The sequence below is a fragment of the Sminthopsis crassicaudata genome, chromosome 2 (assembly GCF_048593235.1).
Source record: "Sminthopsis crassicaudata isolate SCR6 chromosome 2, ASM4859323v1, whole genome shotgun sequence".
NCBI lineage: Eukaryota > Metazoa > Chordata > Mammalia > Dasyuromorphia > Dasyuridae > Sminthopsis > Sminthopsis crassicaudata.
This window is the reverse complement of record NC_133618.1, coordinates 325,442,837-325,467,924: the sequence shown is the minus strand read 5'-3', so window position 1 is coordinate 325,467,924 and position 25,088 is coordinate 325,442,837. Positions and strand designations below refer to the sequence as shown.

Sequence of the window (25,088 nt, the reverse complement as noted above, 5' to 3'; positions counted from 1 at the left end):
TGATCATTTCCTATTGACTTTCCACTTCTCTCTTTGCCTTTCAATACTAATACCTTCAAATACTTGGTCTTTGCTCCTACCATGACCTCCAATTTCTTCACTTCCTCAGTTATCTATTAGGTCATTACCCTTATGCTAGCTATACTTTTCTTTCCTCATCTTGACTTCTTGATGAATCAATTCAGTTGTATGCTTTCCTCTTGAATCCCTTCACCTTTTTCATATTGCTGATTATGCCCTGCCAAGATTCAGTCTTAGATCACTCCTACCATGGATGACTCTGCTCCTATAAACGTGCTAATGGACAAAGGTAGAGAAAAACCACACAATTATTCTAGGTTCACTACTGTTGCACAATCACAACTGGGTTCCCACTACTGCTAGGCAATGCTTCTATGCCTTCTTAATTATCTCACTATCCCACTCAATGTAGCCTTTCTTCTAAAAATTTTATCCCTCCTCAAGTCTCCCATAGTATTCCATTTCCTCACCCTCTCAGCTGAGAATCTTGCCTCATATTTTACTGAAAAAAAGCCATTCACTGAGAGTTCTCACTTCTTTTTTTAAATAGCTTTTTATTTACAAGATATATGCATGGATAAGTTTTCAGTATTGACAATTGCAAAATCTTTTATTCCAATTTTTCCCCTCCTTCCCACCCCCTTCCCCAGATGGCAGGTAGAGCAATACATATTAAATATGTTAAAGTATATGTTAAATACAATATATGTATACATATCCATACAATTATTTTGTTGTACAAGAAGAATTGGACTTTGAAATAATGTACAATTAACCTGTGAAGGAAATCAAAAATGCAAGCGGACAAAAACAGAGGGATTGGAAATGCTATATAGTGGTTCACACTCATTTCCCAGAGTTCTTTCGCTGGGTGTAGCTGGTTCTATTCATTATTGAACAAATGGAATAATTTGGTTCATCTCATTGTTGAAGAGAGCCACGTCCATCAGAATTGATCATCATACAGTATTGTTGTTGAAGTATATAATGATCTCCTGGTCCTGCTCATTTTACTCCGCATCAGTTCATGTAAGTCTCTCCAGGCCGTTCTGAAATCATCCTGCTGGTCATCTCTTACAAAACAATAATATTCCATAGTATTCATATACCACCATTTACCCAAGCATTCTCCAACTGATGGGCATCCACTCAGTTTCCAGTTTCTGGCCACTACAAAGAGGGTTGCCACAAACATTCTTGCACATACAGGTCCCTTTCCCTTCTTTAAGATCTCTTTGGGATATAAGACCAGTAGTAACACTGCTGGATCAAAGGCATACACAGTTTGATAACTTTTTGGCACTCTCACTTCTGATCTCCTTCTTCAATATATCCAATATCTTCTACCACTGTCTCTTTTTTCAATCTGTTTCATGTGGAAGTAGCACGTGAAACTTTTGTTAAGGCAAACCCCTTTACCCACACAAGTGATCTCATTCCACGTGTGTCTTCCATCAAATTGTCCTCTCTGTCAAACACATTTTCTCATTTTCAATTTCTTCCTGTCTACTGTCTGCTTCCTTACTGCTTATAAACATGCTCACATCTCTCCTATCCTTGAAAACCCCTCACTTGATCTTTCCATCACTCTTAATGGTTGTCTCATTTTCCTAACTTTTTGTGGCTAACCTTTATAATAAAGCTATCTTAATTACTTCCACTTTCTCTTCTTGTACACTTTTTAATTCTCCACAATCTGTCATCTGACCCCTCTTTCTACCAAAGCTGCTTTCTCCATAGTTACCAATTAAATCTTAATTATCAAATTGAATAGTCTTTTCTTTAAGATTCATCTTTCTTGACCTCTCTGTAGCCCTTGACCCTGCTGATCACTTTCTTCTCCGTGGTATATTCTTCTTTATACATATATTTTTAGGACACTACTCTTTCCTGGTTCTCTTCCTACACAGTTGACCATTCTCCCTCAGTCTCCTTTGCTGAATTTTCATCCATGCCTATCCTTTTAATCATGGCTGTCTCATAAAAGCTTCTTCTCATTCCCATTTCTCATCACTTATTGCTCCAGTCCATCTCAACTACACGCTGAGATGGTCATATCATTATCTTGCCATTATTCTGAAATTTATCATTCCATCTTTTCCCCTGCCTTACAATCTGTAACTCCATTCTTACTCTAGTCCCTCTATTCCTCAGATGTTTCCCAAACCATTGGTCTTGTTCTAGTTGTATTCTCCTCAATGCCCCATCTTGACTCCCTGGTGAGCCAGTTTAACTTGTTACTATTCTTTTCCCTCAAGCTCTTTGCCTTTTCATCCAATGCTGACCACATCTTGTCAAGTTCCCAGCCTTGGATTACTGCTATAATTTTTTTTCTTTCTGGGCTTGCTTCTAGTTTTCCCTGTTTACATCCTGTTTCTCTGTTGTTGTATGCACGTTCCCTCCCAGTTCAGAAAAAGATCTTCTTGAAGAATGGCATTTTTTGCATTTTCAGAGCTCAGCACAATTCTTGGCACAAAGTACTTACTGACTTGTCTTAACTTGGAAAATTGCACTACTGGTGGTTAAATTGTAAGCAGATTGTATATGAAGCTATTTGAAAATAGCTTGTTCATAACAAAATATTTTCACAATGGTCACTAGACATCCGAGGTAGCCTACAAATGCCAATTTTATCCATATATTCTATGTTTTCCTATTAACGATACTAGCCTAAGTTCTGGATCTTGAGAGTAGTAAGCCATGTGGTAAAGGAAGTACGAAGAGAAAAGCAAGGTGAGATCTCTTACTATTTCTCATATTTGTGGTTTGCAAAGACAGGAAATTTGTGCTTGGTACTCAACTGCAGTCCTTTTTTACATTTTTCTCTCATGGTTGTTGTTCTCATGATTTTTCATGATGTCTTAAGTACTTCCAATGTACAGTCTACTCAGACCTACTCTTTATTCCTAGAAGGGATCTCCTGTTTCAGAATTTATTTATATCCCCATGCCCATAAAATATCCTTTTCATTCAATGAAAAGAATTTTAATTAGGAGAAGCAATGTGGATGAATTAATTAAAATGAAAGCCTTCTCAGACAATTGAATTTTTACTTTTTTATTTTTGGAGACAATTATAGTTAAGTGATTTGCTTAAGGTCACACAGCAATCAGTGTCTGAAGCTGGATTTGAATGGAGTCCTCCTGACTTCAGGGCTGGTGTTTTATCTACTTTGCCACCTAGCTGCCCTGAAAGACTTGAATTTTTCACATTTCACAAACAGGGAAAACTAGAAGCATTTAAAAAAAAACAACAACAAAAATCATTATAATGGATAGAATTACAGATAACGTTAAAGATGGAGAAAAAAATATCAGACATTGTTAAGAAAGATATTTTTGAACAGTTTTTTTTAAAAATACAAGCAAGAAAGCTATGACTCTCATGGTCACTTCTCCTGAGTTATTCTAACTTTTCTCATGTTCTAAAATCCACAGGTTTTCATTAAAGTCTGGTTCTCACCTTCCCCCATCCTCAGATACAGGTGGTTATCTCCCATAGCACTAGCAGCTCAGATACCAGTAATGGAGCAGCCATTTGTATATTTGTCATTTTAAACAGGATACTCAACAATAACTTTTTCCTGAGACACAGTAATGGGGTTTTTATGCTCTAAACACATGGTCAATTTTTGTATACGTTCCATGAATCGCTGAGAAAAAAAAGTAAACTCCTTTCTGTCTCCATTTAATTTTCTTCAAAGATCTATCATACCTAACTTTTCTAACATTTTGTTTACCTCCTTAACCCCTTTCTTATCTTTTTTGTAGTTTGATTAATCTAGTTCTGAGAGAGCAAGGATGAGATCACCCACTAGTATAATTGTGTTGTCTTTTTGCATCTCTCTTAACTTCTTCTCTAGGAATTTGGATACTATACTATTGATATTGCTTCATTATCTATGGTACCCTTTAGTAAGATATGGTTTCTTTCCTCATCTCTTTTAATTAGATCTATCTTTGCTTTTACTTGGATCTGAGATCAGGATTGCTATCCCCGATTTTTTTCCTCACCTGAAGCATAATATATTCTGCTCCAATCCTTTACCTTCACTCTGTATGTATCAGTGTACTTTAAAAAAGTTTTTTGTGAACATATTTGTAACATCTGGCTTTTAATTCAGTCTGCTATCCACTTCCGGTTTATGAGGGAGTTCACATTCCCCTTCACATTCATAGTTAAAATAACTAATTCTGTATTTTCTGCCTAGGGTAACTAGGTTATGCTTTTCTCTTTCCTATCCACCGTCTCCAGTATTTTGCTTTTGATGACCACCTCCCTCAAACAGTCCTTCTCCTTTAGAGCCCCTCCCCCCTTTTTATATATTTCCCTTAATTCTTCTGTTTTCCCTTCTTTTTTTGGACTCCGTTTCCTATCTTTAGGAAGAAAAAGCAAGGTAGGCTTCTGAGCGAAGGAAATTCCCAGAGCTACTTTGGAGTGAATTAAAAGATGGAAGAAGGTTTTTCCCTGAGGCTGGGGTTAAGTGACTTGCCCAGGGTCACACAGCTAGGAAGTGTTAAGTGTCTGAGACCAGATTTGAACTCAGGTCCTATTGAATTCAGGGCTGGTGCTCTATCCACTGCACCACCTAGCTGCCCCCTTAAATCTACAGATTGCCTGTATAAGCCTTTTAGCATAATGCTACCTCAAATCCTGAAGCATTGTGGGATAAAATATAACAACAACAACAACAACAACAAAAAAAAACAAACCATGATCTCAGAAGACAATGACCCAGAAGTGATGGATTCAAGATGCAAAACATGACATAGATTTTTGAACAATGACAATGTGTCTGACTATACATATTTGTTACAAGGATTTTGTTTCAATTTTTCACTGGGGAAAAATGAAGAGAAGAAAAAATAAATGCTTCTCAATTGAAAACTAAAATAAAATTTAAAAAAAGAATCATATAATTTCTGATTAGTCTTGAAAGGTAAAAGATTAAAACTGATGAATAACAATTGAAAGTTTATTATACTGATTTAAAATGTAACAAATTACTCTATTTTCATTATACAAATGTTAGTAATTGCTGAATAATCAATATTTATGCTGTTATTTTTAATGAGCCTTTTTCCAATAAAAGACCTAAATTCTTGTTTCCTCTCACTTTTCTATATTTAGAAAGAACATCACCTCTGAAAATATACAAACTCACAATACTTACCATCATTTGTCTGGTGGCAACTATTGGAATTAAAAATATAGTGTTTAGAAGGAAAAAATCAGGAGGGAAGGTGTTATCTATCCAAGCCTAATAAATAGTGAAATATATAACTTCTTCCAAATCACTGACAATTACAGGTATTGTGGAGATTAGAAATTTAAATCTAATATACAGGTACATATATATGTATATATGATAAATAGATAAATATAGAAGGTAGTCTTACAGCAAAACTTCAAATAGTACTATGAATGTCAATCTGTCCATGGTAGTAATATATATAGTAATGAGACCCTAGTAGAAATGTAATAGAGGTAAGGATAAAATTCTTAAGTGAAATCATGTTGCTGAGAAAATTTTATCTCCTTAAAAAAACACTGACTGATACAGAATTGCTCCAGTATGGTTATAAAATATTAATGGTAAGAATAATATCTTAAAATATTTAGATCTAAGTATTTTATGTTCTAAAATCATTTCAGCAAAAATATATTCCCCATATGAACTGATCAGATTTATTTTTCAATTGGATCACTTTCTGGGAGAAAAGATAACAGGCAGAAGAGTCTAGCTCCAAATAATTTGTTCAAGTAGATGGAGAAGCACAAAATAGATCTGTGTTTTATATGTTTTATACCATAGACTTAGAGCTGGAAGGGACTGTGTGTGTGTGCTCCATCAAATTCAACCTCCTGTTGTAAATGAGAAATCTGGGGCACAAAAAGATTAAATAAGCTGTGCAGAGTAACAAAGTTAGCAAATGGCTGAGGTAGGACTTTAATTCAGATACACTCTTGACTTGTGATATTGATTATTCCATGACATTTTAAAATAATAATAGCAGCTAGGTGGTGCAGTGAATAGAGTGCACCATTTTACAGAGGGGGACACTGAGTCAGTAAAGTGTCTGGAGTAGGAGTCAAACTCAACTCTTTAGGACATCAAGTCCAGTATTCCACCCACTAAGATACCTAGTCACACTTTAACAACTTAGAAAGGGAATAAATAGCCTCATGAACTGAAATGCAAATCTTGGTTATTCTTAACAATAGTTTTGACTATTAGCAAAAAAAAAAAAAAATTTATCAACTTGTTGATATTCTTTCTAAGCTCTAGAGTCTCCCTTTCTCATTTGCTTGTGTAACAGGACAGAACATATCTGAAGAAGCATGTGGATTAGCCCTGAGCTGAGCTCTCCCTAGCTATTTCTGGAACACATGTTTAATGGGGAAGGGGATTACGATGGCATAACAATCCCTTGCTCTCTGTGGTAGCAGCAGAGGAGGGGGATTTTCTCACAGGAAACTGTGAGAGAAGGCCATCTTGTTAGTCTCTGAGAGGAGAGATAGCTTGCTTCCTTACTGTTTTCTCCTATCACCTGCGTGTTTGGACTAGGATTCTGACAGTTCTACCTTGAACTTTTTTGGGGAAAGATGGGATTTCTTCTCTTCTCCAATAAATTTAGTGGTTGCTGGAATATGGCAAAAGAACACATGTGCCGCTGCATATAAAGCTAATGTTTCTAGCAGCTTCTTCTGTTTTGTGTTTCTTTTCATGAGCATAAGTCACTAAATAGCAGTCCAAGAGATAGACATTTCCAGTGTTGAAGGCTCTCCAAAGACTGAACTTTGCTTGCATATGGGGATAACCATAAGGAGCCCCTTAGTGGAGAGAGTGTCTTGGCCCTCTCATCCCAGAAAAATCTATTTTACATTTGTTCCAGGTATTATTTCTCCTGCTATTCATCTCCTTTCTCATCAATAATTTTTCTATTAGGTTATATCTTCTTATGAATTTAAATCAAGGGGTATTTGTACTTAAAAATTATATCTCATTATGGAATGAAAAGTTCTATTAAAGTTCTTTCTGGCATATTTTGGAAAAGTCAAAGAGACCCTTGCTGCTGTTCCTGAAATTAATGGTAGTTTTTAAATATACTTTGAGCTGAATCTAATTAGCAATGTCAAAAAAGAAAGAGAATATACTCACTGGATTGCCGTACACTGTAAGCTCTTTTATGGAAGGAACAATCTCAAGCTTTTCCAATTCTGCCATATCCTATTAAAAAACAAACAAGCCACAAATGACAGTAACTATTGTCCTGCTTCTAACATTTTCAAATATAAGACAATGAAAAATAACTAATTATTGCTTTAGTTTAGAAAACTTAAAACAGACACAGCATGTGAAAGAAGTATGATAATAGAAACAAGAATTTTTAATCATAGAGCTATGTAACTTGGTTTTAGCAGTGAAGGATATAACTAAAAGGCAATTTTGAAATCACCTATTCTTAGTTTCTCATTGAATCCTCTTGAGATATCTTGTGGGTTTTCTTTACGCCCAAACCCCTCTCATAGATTGGTCAACAGTCCCCAGGTCAAGCCCCCCACACAGGGACATCTCTGTTATCTTGATCTATATCTGGTCACTGGACCCTGAGGGCTCTGGAGGGGAATGTGAGGCAGGTGACCTTGCCCAGCCCTCCTTCACTTCAACCCAATTCATTGCAAGTCATTCACTCACCATATCAAAGGGTATGGATGGATTTCAGTCTATGTCCCTGAATAGAGTATACCCAAATAGATGAGATCACAGATTCATCATGGTACTTAAGCATTATATATGGAATAAAGTACATACATCTTATACATTTTAAAAAAATGAGACATGGGCAACATTTTCATTACAAAGTTCCTGTTCGAGTTTCTAGTACAGAAAAATTCCTCTGGAATGAGAAGCTTATGTCATGAGGTTAAGACGTAAAAGAACATATTTGGTTACCTGAATTTTGTTATATCCTAGGAATAGTTTTTCTAGTTTTATCAAAGGTTTTAAATGAGTCAGTTCTCGTAGCCTGTTTTCTTCCAAATGAAGTGCCACAAGAGAACTAGGCTTAACAAAGGCACTGTCAGTAATTGTTCTGATACGGTTATGGTCCAATACCAGTTCTTGAAGGGATGACAAATTGTCAAGTCCTTCAACTTGACTGATTTCATTGCCTGCAATAAGATCAAATGAGAATAAAGTATTTGTGGAATTTCTCAAATTAGTCTCAACTTTGTTTAGATATTTTCTGCACAATCTGTCCATGGTAGTAATATATATATATAGTAATGAAAAATTAAAATTAGAGCCTAAGTTAATGGAGAAAGCAAACATACATGATAAAATAAGTATGTTCACAAAAAGAGAAATAAAATGATCTAGATTATTTGCTTGCAATCATTATCATCATAAAAATTGTTAGTTTTAAATTTTATTTGCCAACAGTCATACAGAGTGAGTATCAATTACAAAGTGACAGAATGGAAGATAATTTACTAACAATGAATGATATCTATTCAATGATATTTTATGCAATAAACCAAAACAAAATAAACTTTCTCACTATAACTACAACATAATCCAATTTAAAAAGTATTAAGTGCCTACTTTATGCAATATACTGAGGATAAAGACAAAATTTAAAACAGTATCTGCCCTGGAGATGACATTCAATTGGAAAAAAGTACCCAGAAGATTTGGTCTCATTGTTTAAAAAAATTACAAGGACAATTGTTTCATGGCACTCCTTGTCATCTGGATTTATTATATTCATGATGAAGGGTTCTTAACCTATGGGTCCAGTAATTTGTTTTTTATATACATTTTGATAGCTCGCTCTCTCTCTCTCTCTCTCTCTCTCTCTCTCTCTCTCTCTCTCTCTCTCTATATATATATATATATATATATATATATATATACATCATTGATTTCTTTTGTAAATCTACATATCTTATGCACTTAAGGACATTCATTTGAGAAGGGATTCAAAGGTTTCATAAATTGGTCCATGACACAAATAACAACAAAAAAGTTAAGAAGCTCTGGCTAGAGAGAAAACATATATTGGGAGGAGTGAAGTGGGGAATTTACATGAAGGACTAAATGAGATTTTTCAAATTAAGTCTGAATAAGATGCTCATCTATCAGGGAATAACTGAAGAACTTGTGGTTTATTATTATGATGGAATACATTTGTGTTGTAACAAATAATGAGCAGGATGGTTTCAGAAAAACCTGGGAAGACATATAAAAATTCATGCAAAATGAAGTAAGAAGATCAAGAAGAAGATTGTGTACAGTAATACTAATAATATAAGAATGATCAATTGAAAGATTCAACACTTGGATTAAGACAATGATCAAAGACAATTCTAAAGGTTTATTATAAAAAATACTTCCAGAGACAAGAGAACTGATGAATTTGAAATCTAGATATAGACATTCCTTGTCAGTTTAATCTTTCCTGTGTGAATGAAAAGGACAAACTATTATGAGTGATCAGAAATTTTTCCTAGGAATTTTAGTGAGTTGGAGTTTGATGTTATTAACAGAAAGGGTAGTGAAGAAGTTACTTTGGTTTTTTATATCTTCTAAGGATCTTGATCTTCACATTTGGATGGAAGGTACTTTGTTTCAAAAGAATTTGTAGGGCAGCATTTTATTCTACTGAATTGAATGCTTTTTTTTTTTTATAATCAAAGCATAATGGGATCTTATATTTTCTATACCTTTCAGTCAAATATATGGCATCATGTCATCCATCATTTGTCAAAAACTTACTTGTTCCCTAGGTGAAGAAAAGAAGAAAAAGGAAGAACAGGAAAAATTTTCTCATAAAAAGTATGCAAGGAAAAGTTTTTATAGTGGAGGAGAAAATGAGGGAAAGATGGCAGGCAATGCTTGAACTTCATTCTCATCAGAATTAGTTTAAAGAGGAAAGAATATATATACACTCAGTTGCATACAAGAATGTTACTTATCTAATAGAAAATATCAGAGAAAAGGAATAAGAGAAAGAAAGGAGATAATAATGAAAGGGATGACAAATTAAAGGATGCAAACAGAGAGAAGAAGTAACAAAAGAAAATGTGATGGAGGAAAAAACACAGTTATCTGTTAGGATTACTAAGTGAGAACTGAGGTTGTCTGGATAGTGACAAGGTGAGAATTCAGGTTTTCTGGACAATTACAAGGTGAGAACTCAGGTTGACTTGATAGAGGGGGCAAGCTCATTGGCTGGGGTGGTTCTTCCCAGAAGCCCTTGCATTATTCCACGCCCATTATCTGGGAGGATAAAAGACACAATATTGGGCCTGGAGAGCAGATCGGCCTGGAGAAGGATAAGAGCTGGAGGAGATTCAGAGCCAGGATTCAAGAAGAGGGTCTCTGCATTACATCAGGCCTGACAGGGCTCTCTGCAGGAAGGGAAGTCACTTCTCTGGACAAGAGTTAACAGCAACTGCCTGGAGACAACGGTTCACTACAGGAAGAAGAATCTGTCTGAGAGATTTGAGTAGACACAGCAGATCTCTTCCCAGAGAGCGATCCAGCAGCTTCTGGAGACAACAGCTCGCTACAATTGGTGCCCAACGTGGGGCAAGGACTTTTGCTTATCCTGACAAGAGGAGCTAGACCAGACCTTCGCAATTTGGCGCCCGAACAGGGACAGACACGGTCCTGATTCCAGTGGAAAAGCCTCCCATCCAGATCTCAGTCTCTCTGACCCAGAACCGTGAGTAACGAGGAAACTTTGTTAAAGATTAAGTGAGCGTGCTAATAGATAAATAAGGAACTTAACTTGTTAAGGGATAAACCAGGAATCTCTTATAGCTGAAATGGGGCATATGTTAGCTATATTCAATCCCTGGACCTCAGCCGACTCATCCCCAGCCCCAGAAGCAACCTCAGCTCCACCCCCATTCAGGAGTGGTACTATAGAGAGTATAATCAACATAATTGAGGAGCAGAGTTTACTTGTAACCTGGGTACAGATTGCTAAACTCTTGGCTGCATTAAGACGCACATCCCCTTGGTTCTTAGAGGAAGAAAAGATAGATGTAGATAAATGGAAGCTAGTGGGATATGAAATGAAAGAATTTCAAGCAAAAAATGGGCCTCATTCAATTTCTGCAGAAGTATTTTATATCTACAACATAGTTCAATTAGCCTTAAACTATCAAGCAAGTTGTAGGAGAAGGAAAAGTTCTAAAAATGAACAGAGGAGGAAGTGTGAGGAAAAAAGGAAAGATCAAGATCTTGCCCTAGAGCAAGAGGATTTAAATGAGGAATTATGGTATGATTCTCTTGAAGAAGCTTCAACCCTGCCTAGAGAACAGATTATTGACAGGCCCACATCAACCCCACCTTCAGAGATGGAGGAAGAAAGAGGGGAAGAGGCAGAAACACAAACAGAATTGCCTGTGAAGAAGCCTAAGCCTATGACAAGATTAGAAAAAGCATTGGTTAAAGCTAAGAGAGAAGGACAGGATATAAGTGATTTTATACATGCATATCCTGTGATTGAAAATACTGACTCTGTAGGTAAAAAAAGGAGAAGATATGCACCTTTAGATTTGAATAAAATTAAGGATTTGAAAAAAGGTTGTACCCTTTATGGGGCTACATCAGCTTATGTCAAAATGTTACTAGATGGTTTGTCTTATGAAGTCCTAACCCCGAATGATTGGAAATCCATAGCAAGGACATGTCTGGAACCTGGAGAAAATTTATTATGGCTTGCGGAATTTCATGAATTATGTAAAATTCAAGTCAGATGCAATTTGGAAATAGGAGTTAACACACAATTCACTTTTGAGCACTTAGCTGGTGAAGGTCAGTATGGAGAGAATTCGGAACAGATTAATTATACCATGACAATATATGAGCAAATTGCTAAGGCTGCAATAAAAGCTTGGGGTGTCCTTCCTGGACAGAAAGATCGTGGAGAGGCTTTCACTAAAATACAGCAAGGTCCAATGAACCTTTTGCAGATTTTGTGGGACGTTTGCAAACTGCTGTCAAAAGAACTATTGGAGAAAATTCAGCTACAGAAATAATGACCAGACATCTGGCTAAGGAAAATGCCAACGAGATTTGCAAAAGAATTATATGGGGATTAGACAAAGATGCTCCTTTAGAGGAGATCATAAGACGCTGTGCTACAGTGGGAACAAATGCTTTTTACAGTTATCATCACTGTAAATGAGAATGGGATGACTCATCCATAAAATGGAAAGAGAGAATAGAATCCAACAATATATTGTTTACCAGAGATATACTTGAAACAGAAAGACACATACAGAGTTAAAATAAAGGGTTGGAATAGAAAATCTAATATGCTTCAGCTAAACTTTAAAAAAAAAAAAGAAGAAGAGTTAGCAATCAATCTCAGATAAAACAAAATTTTAAAAAATAGAGATAATTTAAAGGGATGAGCAGGGAAACTACATTTTAAAAACAATATTGTATGATTTTTTTATTTTGATATTTTATTTTCCTAAAGACATGCAAAGATAGTTTTCCATATTCACCTTTGCAAAACCTTGTATTACAATTTTTCTCCTCCTCCAAGACAGCAAGCAATCTGATATAAGTTAAGCCTTTGCAATTAATCTAAACATATTTCCATATTTGTCATGCTGTGCATATATGTAAATACACACACATATATCTGATCAAAAGAGAAAAAAACCCAAGATGGGAAAAAAACCAAGCAAACAAACAACAACAACAACAAAGGTAAAAATCCTTTGCTTTGATCCATATTCAGTCAGTCTCCATAGTTCTCACTCTAGATGTGGATGGCTCTTTCTATCTCAAGTCTATTGGAATTGCCCTGAATTACCTCACTGCTGAAAAGAGTCAAGTCCATCACAACTGATCATTGCATAATCTTATTGTTGCTGTGTACAATGTTTTCTTGGTTCTCTTCACTTCGCTTAGTATCAGTTCATGTAAGTCTCTCCAGGCTTTTCTGAAATCATCCCGCTGATTTTTAAAAATATATTTCGTACACACACACCCACACCTACACCCACACCCACACCCACACCCACACACACATATATATGTGTATATATATGTATACATAAATATATATATATATACATATCTATCTATCTATCTATCTATATTCCATTATATTCATGTACTATAACTTATTTAGCTATTCCCCAACTGATAGGCATTAACTCAGTGTCCAATTTCTTGCCACTACAAAAAGGGCTGATACAAACATTTTTGTACATATGGGTCATTTTCACTTTTTTATGTTATCTTTGGGTTAGAGACACTGCTGGATCATAGATAGCCTTTTAGGTATAGCTCTAAATTGCTCTCCAGAATGACTGAATTAGACTACAACTCCACCAACAATGTATTAGTGTTCCATTTTTCCCACATCCCCTCCAAAATTTATCATTATGTTTTCCTGTCATCTTAGCCAATCTGAGAGGTGTGAAGTGTTGTCTTAATTTGTATGTCTCTGGTCAATAGTGATTTAGAACATTTTTTCAGATGGCTTTAATTTCTTCATCTAAAAATTATCTTGACCATTTATCAGTGGTTTGTATTCTTATAAATTTGAGTAAATTCTCTATGTATTTTAGAAATGAGAACTTTTATCAGAAACAAAGGCTGTAAAATTTTTTCCACAGTTTTCTGCTTCCCTTCTAATTTTGGCTGCATTGGTTTTGTTTGTGCAAACCATTTTTAACTTAATGTTATTAAAATTATCCATTTTGCATTTCATAATATCCTCTAGTTCTTCTTTGGCCATAAATTTCTCCCTTCTCCATAGAGCTTTGAAGTAGACTATTCCTTGTTTTTCTAATTTTCTTTTTGTATCACCTTTTCTGTTTAAATCATAAACCCATTTTGACCTTATCTTGGTATAGAGTGTTAGGTATTGGTCAATGCCTAGTTTTTGTCATACTATTTTCCAGTTTTCCCAGCAATTTTTGTCAAATAGTGAGTTCATATCCCAGAAGCTGAAGTCTTTGGGTTTATCACACTAGATTACTGTGGTCATTGACTATTGTGTCTTTTGAACTTAGCCTATTCCACTGATCCACTATTCTATTTTTTAGCCAGTATGAAACAGTTTTGATGACTGCTGCTTTGTAATGTAGTTTTAGCTTTGGTGCAGCTAGGCCATATTCAATTGCATTTCTTCCCCCATTAATTCCCTTGAAATTCTTGACCTTTTGTTCTTTTAGATGAATTTTGTTATTATTTTTTAGCTCTATAAAGTAATTTCTTGACAATTTGATTGGCATGGTACTGAATAAGTAGATTAATTTAGGTAGAATTGTCATTTTTATTATATTTGCTTGGCCTACCCATGAACATTTGATACTCTTCCAGTTTTCCAATAACTTTATTTGGGTAAAAAGTGTTTTGCAATTGTGTTCATATAGTTCCTGGCTTTTTCTTGGCAGGTAGATTCCAAAATATTTTATATTATCTGTAGCGAGCTGTCGTCTCCAGAAGCTGCCGGATCGCTCTCTGGGAAGAGATCTGCTGTGTCAACTCAAATCTCTTGGACAGATTCTTCTTCCTGTAGTGAACCGTTGTCTCCAGGCAGTTGCTGTTAACTCTTGTCCAGAGAAGTGACTTCTCTTCCTGCAGAGAGCCCCGTCAGGCCTGATGTAATGCAGAGACTTCTCCTTGAATCCTGGCTCTGAATCTCCTCCAGCTCTTATCCTTCTCCAGGCAGACTGCTTTCCAGGCCCACTGTTGCCTCTTTTATCCTCCCAGAGAATGGGCGTGGGATAATGCAAGGGCTTCTGGGAAGAACCACTTCAGCCAATGAGCTTGCTCCTTCTATCAAGTCAACCTGAGTTCTCACCTTGTAATTGTCCAGACAACCTGAATTCTCACCTTGTCACTGTCCAGACAACCTGAGTTCTCACCTAGTAATCCTAACATCTCCCCCTTTCTTTTGATTTAGAACATAGGACAGTCATGACCTTGAAACATAAATCTATCAATATGGGAAGTATTACAGATAATTACATAAATTACATAAGCACATAGTAACATAGTAACATAACACATGCTAGAAGTATATAACAAATAACATAATCAAATAATCATAAATTGAAAATTTATAAATGTCCATAAGTCCATTGTCCATTAGTCTCATCTTGTGTGAGGAAGTCCAATGATTCCTGCTGGTTTTAAAGTTCTTTAACAGTCTTCTTATTAGCCATGCTCTTTTGGTGTAAGATGTTTCTTAGATCTTCTCCTTTATTTTGAGGTCTTTCTCTTTTTCTGTCTCTCTCTGATGGACAAGGCGAATATGACTCGTTGGCACCCATCTGATTCCTTCTCTTGCTGAAGAAATACAAGCAAACCCTCTCTCCCAGGCAGCCAACCTATCTAATTTCCTTCTATTTACCACTTTTTAAATCTCTTCTCATCATCTGGCAATTACATTGGAGTTGTTTGCACTGAACACAGCCCTGTCGGTTTAAAAGGCCTGTATTCTCCCCAAGTGTAATCCATTTTTGCAATCTGATTGCCTTTCGGCTGACTTATCAGATAATCCCTTTCTGCCATGTGATTGCATTTCTGCTGGTTGATCAAATCAGAGTCCTGACCTTCTAAAGGCTCTTTGGGTGTAACATCAGCTGCCATCATGCCCCAAGTCTTTTTTGCCTGGGGCCCTGGACCTGGGCCCCTCATCCCATTTCCCTGAATTATTCTACACTCTGATACCCAATGGAATCCTCCGTTGCATTTTGGACATGGGGTTTTAGGTCTTCTCTCACCCTGTCTTTTCACTGTATCTCCATATCTACACTGAGCTCTTAGATGCCCAATTTTTCCACATTGAAAACATCGCCGAGTTTCTCTAGAAGGCCCTTGCCAGGAGGGACCCTGTCTTTCCACATTCATCATTGTCTGGGTGTAAAAAGCATTTGTTCCCACTGTAGCACAGCGTCTTATGATCTCCTCTAAAGGAGCATCTTTGTCTAATCCGCATATAATTCTTTTGCAAATCTCATTGGCATCTATTTTCTTTTTTTTCCTTTTTTTAAAATTAATTTTTATAATTATAACATTTTTTGACAGTACATATGCATAGTTAATTTTTTACAACATTATCCCTTGTACTCCCTTCTGTTCTGAATTTTTCCCCTCCTTCCCTCCACTCCCTCCCATATATATTAAATAAGATATAGTATATCCTAGGTACAATATATGCAGAACCAAATTTTGTTGTTGTTGCTTTTGCAAAGGAAGAATTGGATTCGGAAGGAAAAATAACCTGGGGAGAAAAACAAAAAAATGCTAACAGTTTACACTCATTTCCCAGTATTCCTTCTCTGGATGTAGGTGATTTTGTCCATCATTGATCAATTGGAACTGAATTAGATCTTTTCTTTGTTGAAGATATCCACTTTCATCAGAATACATCCTCATATAGTATTGTTGTTGAAGTGTATAATGATCTTCTAGTTCTGCTCATTTCACTCAGCAATCTACATCTATTTTCAATGGAATTTTTCTTTTTATCTCTTGCTGCCAAATTTTTTGGGTAACATATAGAAATGCCAATGATTTATGTGCTTTTAATTTATACTTTGCAACTTTGTTAATTGGGTCTAGTGGTTTTTAGTTGATTCTCTAAATGTACTATTATATTATCTGCAAAGAACAGTAGTTTTGTTTCTTCATTACCTACTTTAATTCCTTCAATTTTTTTTTAGGGAAACTACATTTTGCTAAAAGGTACTACAGATGATGAAATAACATCACACACAAGTTTTTATAACAATTCTCCCTGATGGTCAACCTCATTTCTCAAGTATATTATAAGTATAGTATAATAGAGTCACATTTATATATTTTAAAAAAGAGTCATTCTCTAAGTGATAAATGTCAAAGAATATAAAATTTACAGAAGAAATCAAAGCTATCTATAGTAAAAAAAAAATGCTTGAAATCACTATCCATTGGAGAGAGGCAATTGAAAAAACTCTGAGGTACCACTTCACACCTATCAGAAATGACAAATGCTAGAGGGGATGACTGGCAGAGTGGTGCACTGATCCAATTGTTCTTGAGAACAATTTGTAACTATGCCCAAACAGCTATAAACCTGTCTATAACCTTTGACCTAATAATACCACTACTAGGTCTATATTCTAAAGAGATCAAAGAAAAATGAAAGGACCTATATGTATGAAAATATTTATAGCTGTTCTTTTTTGTGGTGGTAAAGAATTGGAAATCGAGGGAATACTTGAATTTGAGAAAAGAAATGTACTCTGAGGCTTTGGTAAGGAGGGAGTACATCACAGGCACAGGAGATGGCCAGTGCAAAGGAACAGTGATGAGACACGGAAGGTTGCTTGTGAAGAACAGAGAGGACAGTTTGGTTAGATTACAAAATAGAAAGGAGTGTAATGTTCATTTAGGATGGAAAGATGGGTTGGGACAAGGTTATAAAGACGTTTAAAAACAGAAAGCTTGTTTGAGAGACAATAAGAAGGCATTTGAGTTTAGAGAAGGAGAGTCACATAATAAAATCTATATTATGAAAAATTTCTTTGGTAGCTGTGTAAATGATGGATTGATGTGCAAAGAGAATTAAAGTAGGCAGATCTTAATTAGTTGACAGTTGCAATAATCTAGGAGAACTAATATGGAACCTGTATGAATGGAGAATGCAAAAATATACAAGAGATGTTGTAAAGGGAGAAATGGCAACATTTGGCCACTGGTTGGATATGTAGGGAGAGAAAAAGTATAAGAATCCAAGGATAATGCTGAGATTACAAAATTGGGAGATTAAAATACAATCAGACACTTATAACTATCTAATTTGATCCTTACAACAAACTTTGGAAGTACTATTATTATCCTCAGTTTACAGATAAGGGAACTGAGGTGGACAAAGCTTAAGTGACTTGCTGAGTCACACAGCTATTTAGTGTTCAGGTTAGATTTGAACTCAGGTCTCTCGTCTTTAAGCTCATTTCTTTATCCATAATTTTTCACAGAAAGCTAAAGCACTAAGAGTAGATAGATGGTATAGTGGATAGAGCAGTGGAATCAGGAGTTCCTGAGTTCAAATCTGGCCAGATACATTTAACAGTTTCTAGCTGCGTGACTTTGGGCAAGTCACTTAACTCTAACTGCCTTGCCCCCCAAAGCCCCCAAAGCAAAAAACAACCCCAACTCCTCCAAAACTAAAGTACTGTAGTAATCTTTCTAAATCTCCCTTGGAAAATTAGAGGCAACAGCATTTGGGTAGATGGAGTCATATAAAAGATCTTTCCTTGGGCAAAGATCATGCTATTCTTGTCTAAAAACACATTTTGGTACTTCCTAGTCTACATTCATCCAAGGGCAATGATTTGTGAAATCATGCCAATCTAATGGATTATCAAAATCCGACATTGTTTGAACATGCCCTCTGTAAGTAGGTATGCTTGAGAGCTAGAGAAATCTCCCTCATGGAATGAAGTTACTAGCAAGAAAGCAACATAATTGGATTTCATGTTTTGGTTCTATAAGAAGTCAGAATACTTAGGAACAAATCATCCATATCCATTTCCATCTCTCCTAATTTTTTGCTTTCTTTTTCCTTTGTTCCCTCCTCCCACTAGAAATGCTATGGTACAGATGATGTTGACTATGTAAGCAAGCAGTTTGGACTGCACATGGAATGGACTGAAAACATGAATACTTACTTTCATTTTGAAACAGTACTATATCCTAACAAAAATGTAAACAATTCTTCAGTTATAAGCAAAGGCTTCACATAACTTTTTGTCAACAGTATTCTCTGCTCAGATATCTTGGTATGGTGGAAAGAGCAAAACCGATTCTAGAGAGTCAAAGAGAACTAAATTTTATGGCAGAAACTAGGTATGGACCCACACTTAACACCACATACTAAGATAAGATCAAAATGGGTCCATGATATAGTCATAAAGAATGAGATCATAAATAAATTAGAGGAACATAGGACAGTTTACCTCTCAGACTTGTGGAGGAAGGAATTTGTGACCAAAGAAGAACTAGAGATCATTATTGATCACAAAATAGAAAATTTTGATTACACCAAATTAAAAAGATTTTGTACAAACAAACAAAACTAATGCAAACAAGATTAGAAGGGAAGTAACAAATTGGGAAAACATTTTTACAGTTAAAGGTTCTGATAAAGGCCTCATCTCAAAAATATACAGAGAATTGACTCTCATAAGAAATCAAGCCATTCTCCAATTGATAAATGGTCGAAGAATATGAACAATTTTCATATGATGAAATTGAAACTATTTCCACTCATATGAAAGAGTGTTCCAAATCACTATTGATCAGAAAAATGCAAATTAAGACAACTCTGAGATACCACTATACACCTGTCAGATTGGCTAAGATGACAGGAAAAAATAATGATGAATGTTGGAGGGGATGTGGGAAAACTGGGACACTGATGCATTGTTGGTGGAGTTGTGAAAGAATCCAACCATTCTGGAGAGCAATCTGGAATTATGCCCAAAAAGTGATCAAACTATGCATACCCTTTGATCCAGCAGTGCTACTACTGGGCTTACATCCCAAGGAAATACTAAAGAAGGGAAAGGGACCTGTGTGTGCCAAAATGTTTGTGGCAGCCCTTTTTGTAGTGGCTAGAAACTGGAAAATTAATGGATACCCGTCAATTGGAGAATGGTTGGGTAAATTATGGTATATGAATGTTATGGAATATTATTGTTCTGTAAGAAATGACCAACAGGAGGAATACAGAGAGGCTTGGAGAGACTTACATGAACTGATGCTGAGTGAACTGAGCAGAACTAGGGGATCATTATACACTTCAACAATGATATTGTATGAGGATGTATTCTGATGGAAGTGGATATCTTCTACAAAGAGAAGATTTAACTCAGATCCAATTGATCAATGATGGACAGAATCAGCTACACCCAGAGAAGGAACACTGGGAAATGAGTGTGGACCACAACATAGCATTTGCACTCTTTCTGTTGTTGTTTGCTTACATTTTTTTCCCCCAGGTTATTTTATCCTTCTTTCTAAATCCGATTTTTCTTCTGCAACAAGATAACTGTACAAATATGTATACATATATTGTATTTAACATATACTTTAACATGTTTACCATGTATGGGACTGCCTGCCATCTAGGGGAGGGGTGGAGGGAAGAAGGGGAAAAGTTGGAACAGAAGTGTTTGCAAGGCTCAGTGTTGAAAAATTACTCATGCATATGTTTTGTCAATAAAAAGCTAAAATAAATAATAATAATAATAATAATAATAATAATAATAATAATAAAAAGAGTAACATGTCTCTAAAAATAAAAAAGAATTTGCAAGTTTGAACCCATCTCTTAGTCAAGGGACAAAGTTTTATTGAAAGTAATGGTATGCTATTACAAAGCAGATTGAATTGGAAGGGAATTCAGGAAAGAAACAAAGAGAGTCATTTTATCCAGCTACTATCATAGATAGGCTAATTCTATCACTCAAGGGAAGGGCTAGGGAGTAATCTCCAGATGAATTGAAACTGGTCTCCAAAATTTGATTATCATTGACCAGATCATCAGTCAGCAATGAACTGAGAACTAGTCTATTCAGAATCAGACAGACTGGGAGTAGGAGTTTCCTGAGGCAGATTCCAAAACCAAAAATTTTAGGGTTTCATATTATATCATTCCCCCCCTCAAGCAGTCATCCCCAAATACGTTTGGGACAAAGCGATGGAGGTCTCATCTTCTGAAGCTGCTTCAAAGCCAGAACACCTTATTAGTTACTTGATGTGCATGGATGGCATATAAAACCCCCAAACAACATAACATGACTCACTAAATAGCTTGGAGTCTTTTGAAATCTTTTTCTAACAAAATAAAAATGTCATTTAGACTGGATAAGTGTAAAAGTCAATATATGCCAAGAAACAGAGAGAGAAGGAAACAGACTTAAGGCTCTGAGTTTGAATCTTGAGTTCAAATTGAATCACCAGATCATGACAATACTTATTGATACCTTAGTCTCAATGTTAAACATAAAACTTAGAGCTATGATACCTTTGGTTGAATATATTGAGACATATGTTGAGTCATCCTGAAATCAAAGCTACATGAGAAGATCATATATAAAAATAATATCTTTACAACATTAGTCTTATTGTATACTTTGGGAACTCTAAAATTGAACCTAACAGATTAGGAAAGTATCCTAACAAAAACTTGTACTTAATGAAATGCAAGAGCTATCATCCCAAGGCAGTGCTGGAAAATTAATATTAATAATTAATTATTACCAAAAGAGAGAAAGAATATTGACAGATATTTTTAGGGCACATATTAAACACATCAAGAACTTACAAAAATACTACTGGAATTGAACAATCAAATATCATTGAATATCATCACTATGGTTTACTATGGGATTTGTCAAATGTAACAAAAAATGGTTTACCTCTAAATGGAGCTTATGAAACCATTAATATCCAAGAATGGAATTAAAGAACCCTTCATGGGCAACATATGTGTAAACTCAGCCAACAACAGAATCATAAGAAAATGCCCTTCAAATAACTAAGTCATTCAGATTTTATGGTGAAAAGAGAAAGGTTTGTGATATATTATGGCTACTGAAATTACATAATGATTATCCTTGAGGAGATTGAACTTAAGTGACAAATATAAATATGAAAGGAAATAGTAGAAACTCTATATGACATTACTGAAGTCTGTAAAAATTTAGCATCTACTGCATATTCAGTAAGTCATGACTACCAGAAGCTTGCTTTCATGGACTGACAGATGACAAACCCTTGTATATAAAAAGAGACCTCAAAATATTCTTGAGAATTCATCTAAAAAAACTGTTACTGGAACTGTGTCATCATCACAGACAAAACAGTTGTCCACAAACATCCAGACATAACACTGATCCATAAAAATTCAAGAACATGGTTTTTAATAGTTGTTGTCATACTAACTACTTATATTCTTCAAACTATGGGAACGAAAAATTTTCAAAATTAATTATAGGGAACCAGAAAATGTGATCAAAATCATGAGGAACCAGCATTAAAACATTATTATTTCATTTTAGGAATATCAATTAAAAATTACAAATCATATTAATTTGCTAATAAAATATTTCACATTATTAGTGTTGTTACTTACCCTGGAGAAAGAGGAATTTTAAATTTCTTAGTCTGTTAAGCTGCAATTGGATTAAATTACAAATTCCGTTGTAGCCCAAATGGAGAACTTCTAAACTCTGCATTATTGGAGGTAAATTCTCAGAAACACTTGAATCCCTGAAATGAATATGTAAGATGAGCCCTGGGCCATAATTTTAGACATATGTTTCATAAACAGACCAACTTCTTACATGTGTTTAATGTAAACTGATTTTAATCATCGAATTTTCAGAAAATTCAAGATATAGATAATAAATAGCATGCTAGTGTCCACTCAGGAAAATTTGTGTTGGGACCCCATCCTAGGCATCTAAGGCATCTAAGCTTTGTAAATGTTAAGTGGCTTTAAGTCTTAGTACTTACAATTTTTAATTTGCAAACCAGTTGCTCTTAATCTTTGTTAGAGGGAGTTTCTTCATTGGGTGTTCCCCAAACCAAAGAAATTAAAGGTGCAAACCAAGGAAGACTATATGTATCAGTTTATCTAGATTCAAAGATGAGGATTACCATAGGATCAGTTCTAATAGATATTCTCCAATATTCCCCTCTCTACTATACAAACCTTACCTACCCAGATACCACCACCACCAGGTACCAGAATCATGGAAGGACACCTTCTCCAATGACTTCACATTCATATCCCATCTGGAATCTCTCCTTCCCATCACCCTAAAGGCCTTGGGCTTTGACTAATCTCTGCTGCTACACCTCAAGTGAAGAGATCCTGGGTCACCAGGTGGGATTGGCGAGAGAGATTGAAGTAGTGATAAAATTACTGCCTGAGGGGAGCAGGGAAAGACACTGATGGGGATATCATAGTTTAACCTCATAGTCCCACCCTCTGTGGAGGTCATGGGTAGCCCCATCTTACTATGTCTTTAAGAAATCCAAGTTAAGTCAAATCCCTGAGGTTATATTTCCCCTATAAATCTGTTTATGGCTCACATCACCTTGATTAAGCTTCAGTTTCTCTCTAGATTGGGACCCGTGGTGTCCCTGATCTCCACAGTCTAAAATCTTTCTCACAAGACTCTTGACTATAGAAAGCTATTGTCTTTTCAATTCTCTTAAGATAGGAGATACCAGCAGTCTCCTCCATCCTAGACAGAGATGTGAGTCTCAAATAATTTACTGCCTCTAAAAAATTTGGGACTCCAGGAGAACAGATTTGATGTTGAAAAGTTTCAAAGTGAAGGGATCTATACTTTGAAAAAAAATGGCATTCAAAAAGTTTCTCCCAAAAGATGGCAGCTTTAAATTTGTGTGTATTTAAATTGGAAATCTGATGAGACAATCACTATTAATTGGTTTGTGCTAAAATTGTGAACTTGTTTATTCTGGGCATAAGATTTTAGAAATATGTGTGCATTAATCTTTAATATTGAAGTATTACTATTGGAAATTTATATCTATATTTGATTTGATTTTAAGCAAAAACTGGACATTAAAACAAAGATCTCTGGTAAGTTACTCAACGAGATCACATGAATTAGATAAACTACATATAAGGTATATTGTTTTCTAAATTGTAAATTGTGCAATTAGTAAAAATTGTATGAGCTACGTTTTAAAATTGTCAGCCCTGATGGACATGTGATATAAATCTTGTAAAGTTTTACCCAAAAATTATTTGGCTATTGCCTATGTTTTGAATTTTAGAATTGTTTCTCTTCTTAACAGAAAATTAAGCCCTTGAGAGCTATCACCTGAATCTTTTCAGTAAATACAGATAAGTTAATGGATTCTTTCTGAGATTATAGTACTAGGATAAATTATTCTCTTGAGTTATCTGAAATTTATAAATTTCACCTAAAACTGGTGTTAACTACTGTATATAGGAAACTATCTAGATTGATTTTATTTTGTGATTAGTTAGCCCTTTCCTCCTTCTTTACGGGTTGGGGAAAGTGAAAGGAAAAAAAAAAACAAAAAACAAAACAGATTCATTCTTGTTAAGGTCATCAGCCCTAGGCAAACAGTTTGGTGTAAGAGATAAAATTCCTTTAGAAGGAATAATATACAGGTTAAATAGTTTTGAAATCTCTTCACTTTTAAATTTCTTTCCTTATTTAAACCTCCTGAAAGTTACAAGTGGCTATCACTTCAGAAAATTCTTGATTAGAATTTTTGGAAGTTAATTTGAAATTGGGGATTAAAAACTTGCATTATTTCATGATTTTATTTTAGATCAGTTGGTCTTGGAACATGAGAGCATAATCCATTTCCCTCCTCACTGGATGATCCTTTCCCTCACTACACTGGTTGAGGGAGGTGGAAAAAATCCTACTCACTAGGCTACACCTCTCTGGTTACCTGCTGGTTAAGTGAAATTTCTTCATTTTAAAATTTCTTTCATTATTTAAAAAGATAGTTTTCATCTCAGTCTGATTGTTTATCTTAGAATAAAATCATGTGTGCTGAACATCTACTAAGATGTTATATCACGAGTTCTACTGTTTAGTAATGCAAGAGAAGTTATATATTTTTATTTCTGGTGAACTGCAAAAAGATGGTTGCATCCATGCAAAAAGTCAACTTTATTTAAGCTAATGGGGAATAACATCTTTTTGTCCTATGGTACATATACGTTTTTTTAAAATAAATAACTTATTTGATATGCACAAACCAAACCAATGCAGCCATAAAAAGGCTGCTGATCAGTCTATATTGGCCTTTTCCAGTTCATCCTACAACAGATTCTGGGCAAAGAAGACATGATCTTCTTCCCTCTGGTTGGGTTCAAAACACCCTTCTAATCTCATAGACAAGCCAGTGGAAATTTCTCTATGCCAACCTACAAAGAATATCCTTCAGTCTTTTGTGAAATCTATTTTCACTGGTCACAAACTAAGAGAAACTATTATGCAGGATT

General features: G+C 35.3%; 1 protein-coding gene across 5 annotated transcripts in view; it reads right to left on the bottom strand.

The window, feature by feature from the left end:
* Positions 1 to 25,088, bottom strand: part of LRRC9 (leucine rich repeat containing 9) — a 185,843-nt gene that overhangs the window by 15,276 nt on the left and 145,479 nt on the right. For all 5 annotated transcript variants that reach the window (XM_074290258.1, XM_074290259.1, XM_074290261.1 and 2 more), the window contains 3 exons: positions 22,197 to 22,333; positions 7,979 to 8,196; positions 7,184 to 7,252 (listed from right to left, as the gene is read on the bottom strand). In XM_074290258.1, the coding sequence (XP_074146359.1) occupies positions 7,184 to 7,252; positions 7,979 to 8,196; positions 22,197 to 22,333 (424 nt within the window). The remainder of the gene's footprint in view (positions 1 to 7,183; positions 7,253 to 7,978; positions 8,197 to 22,196; positions 22,334 to 25,088) is intronic.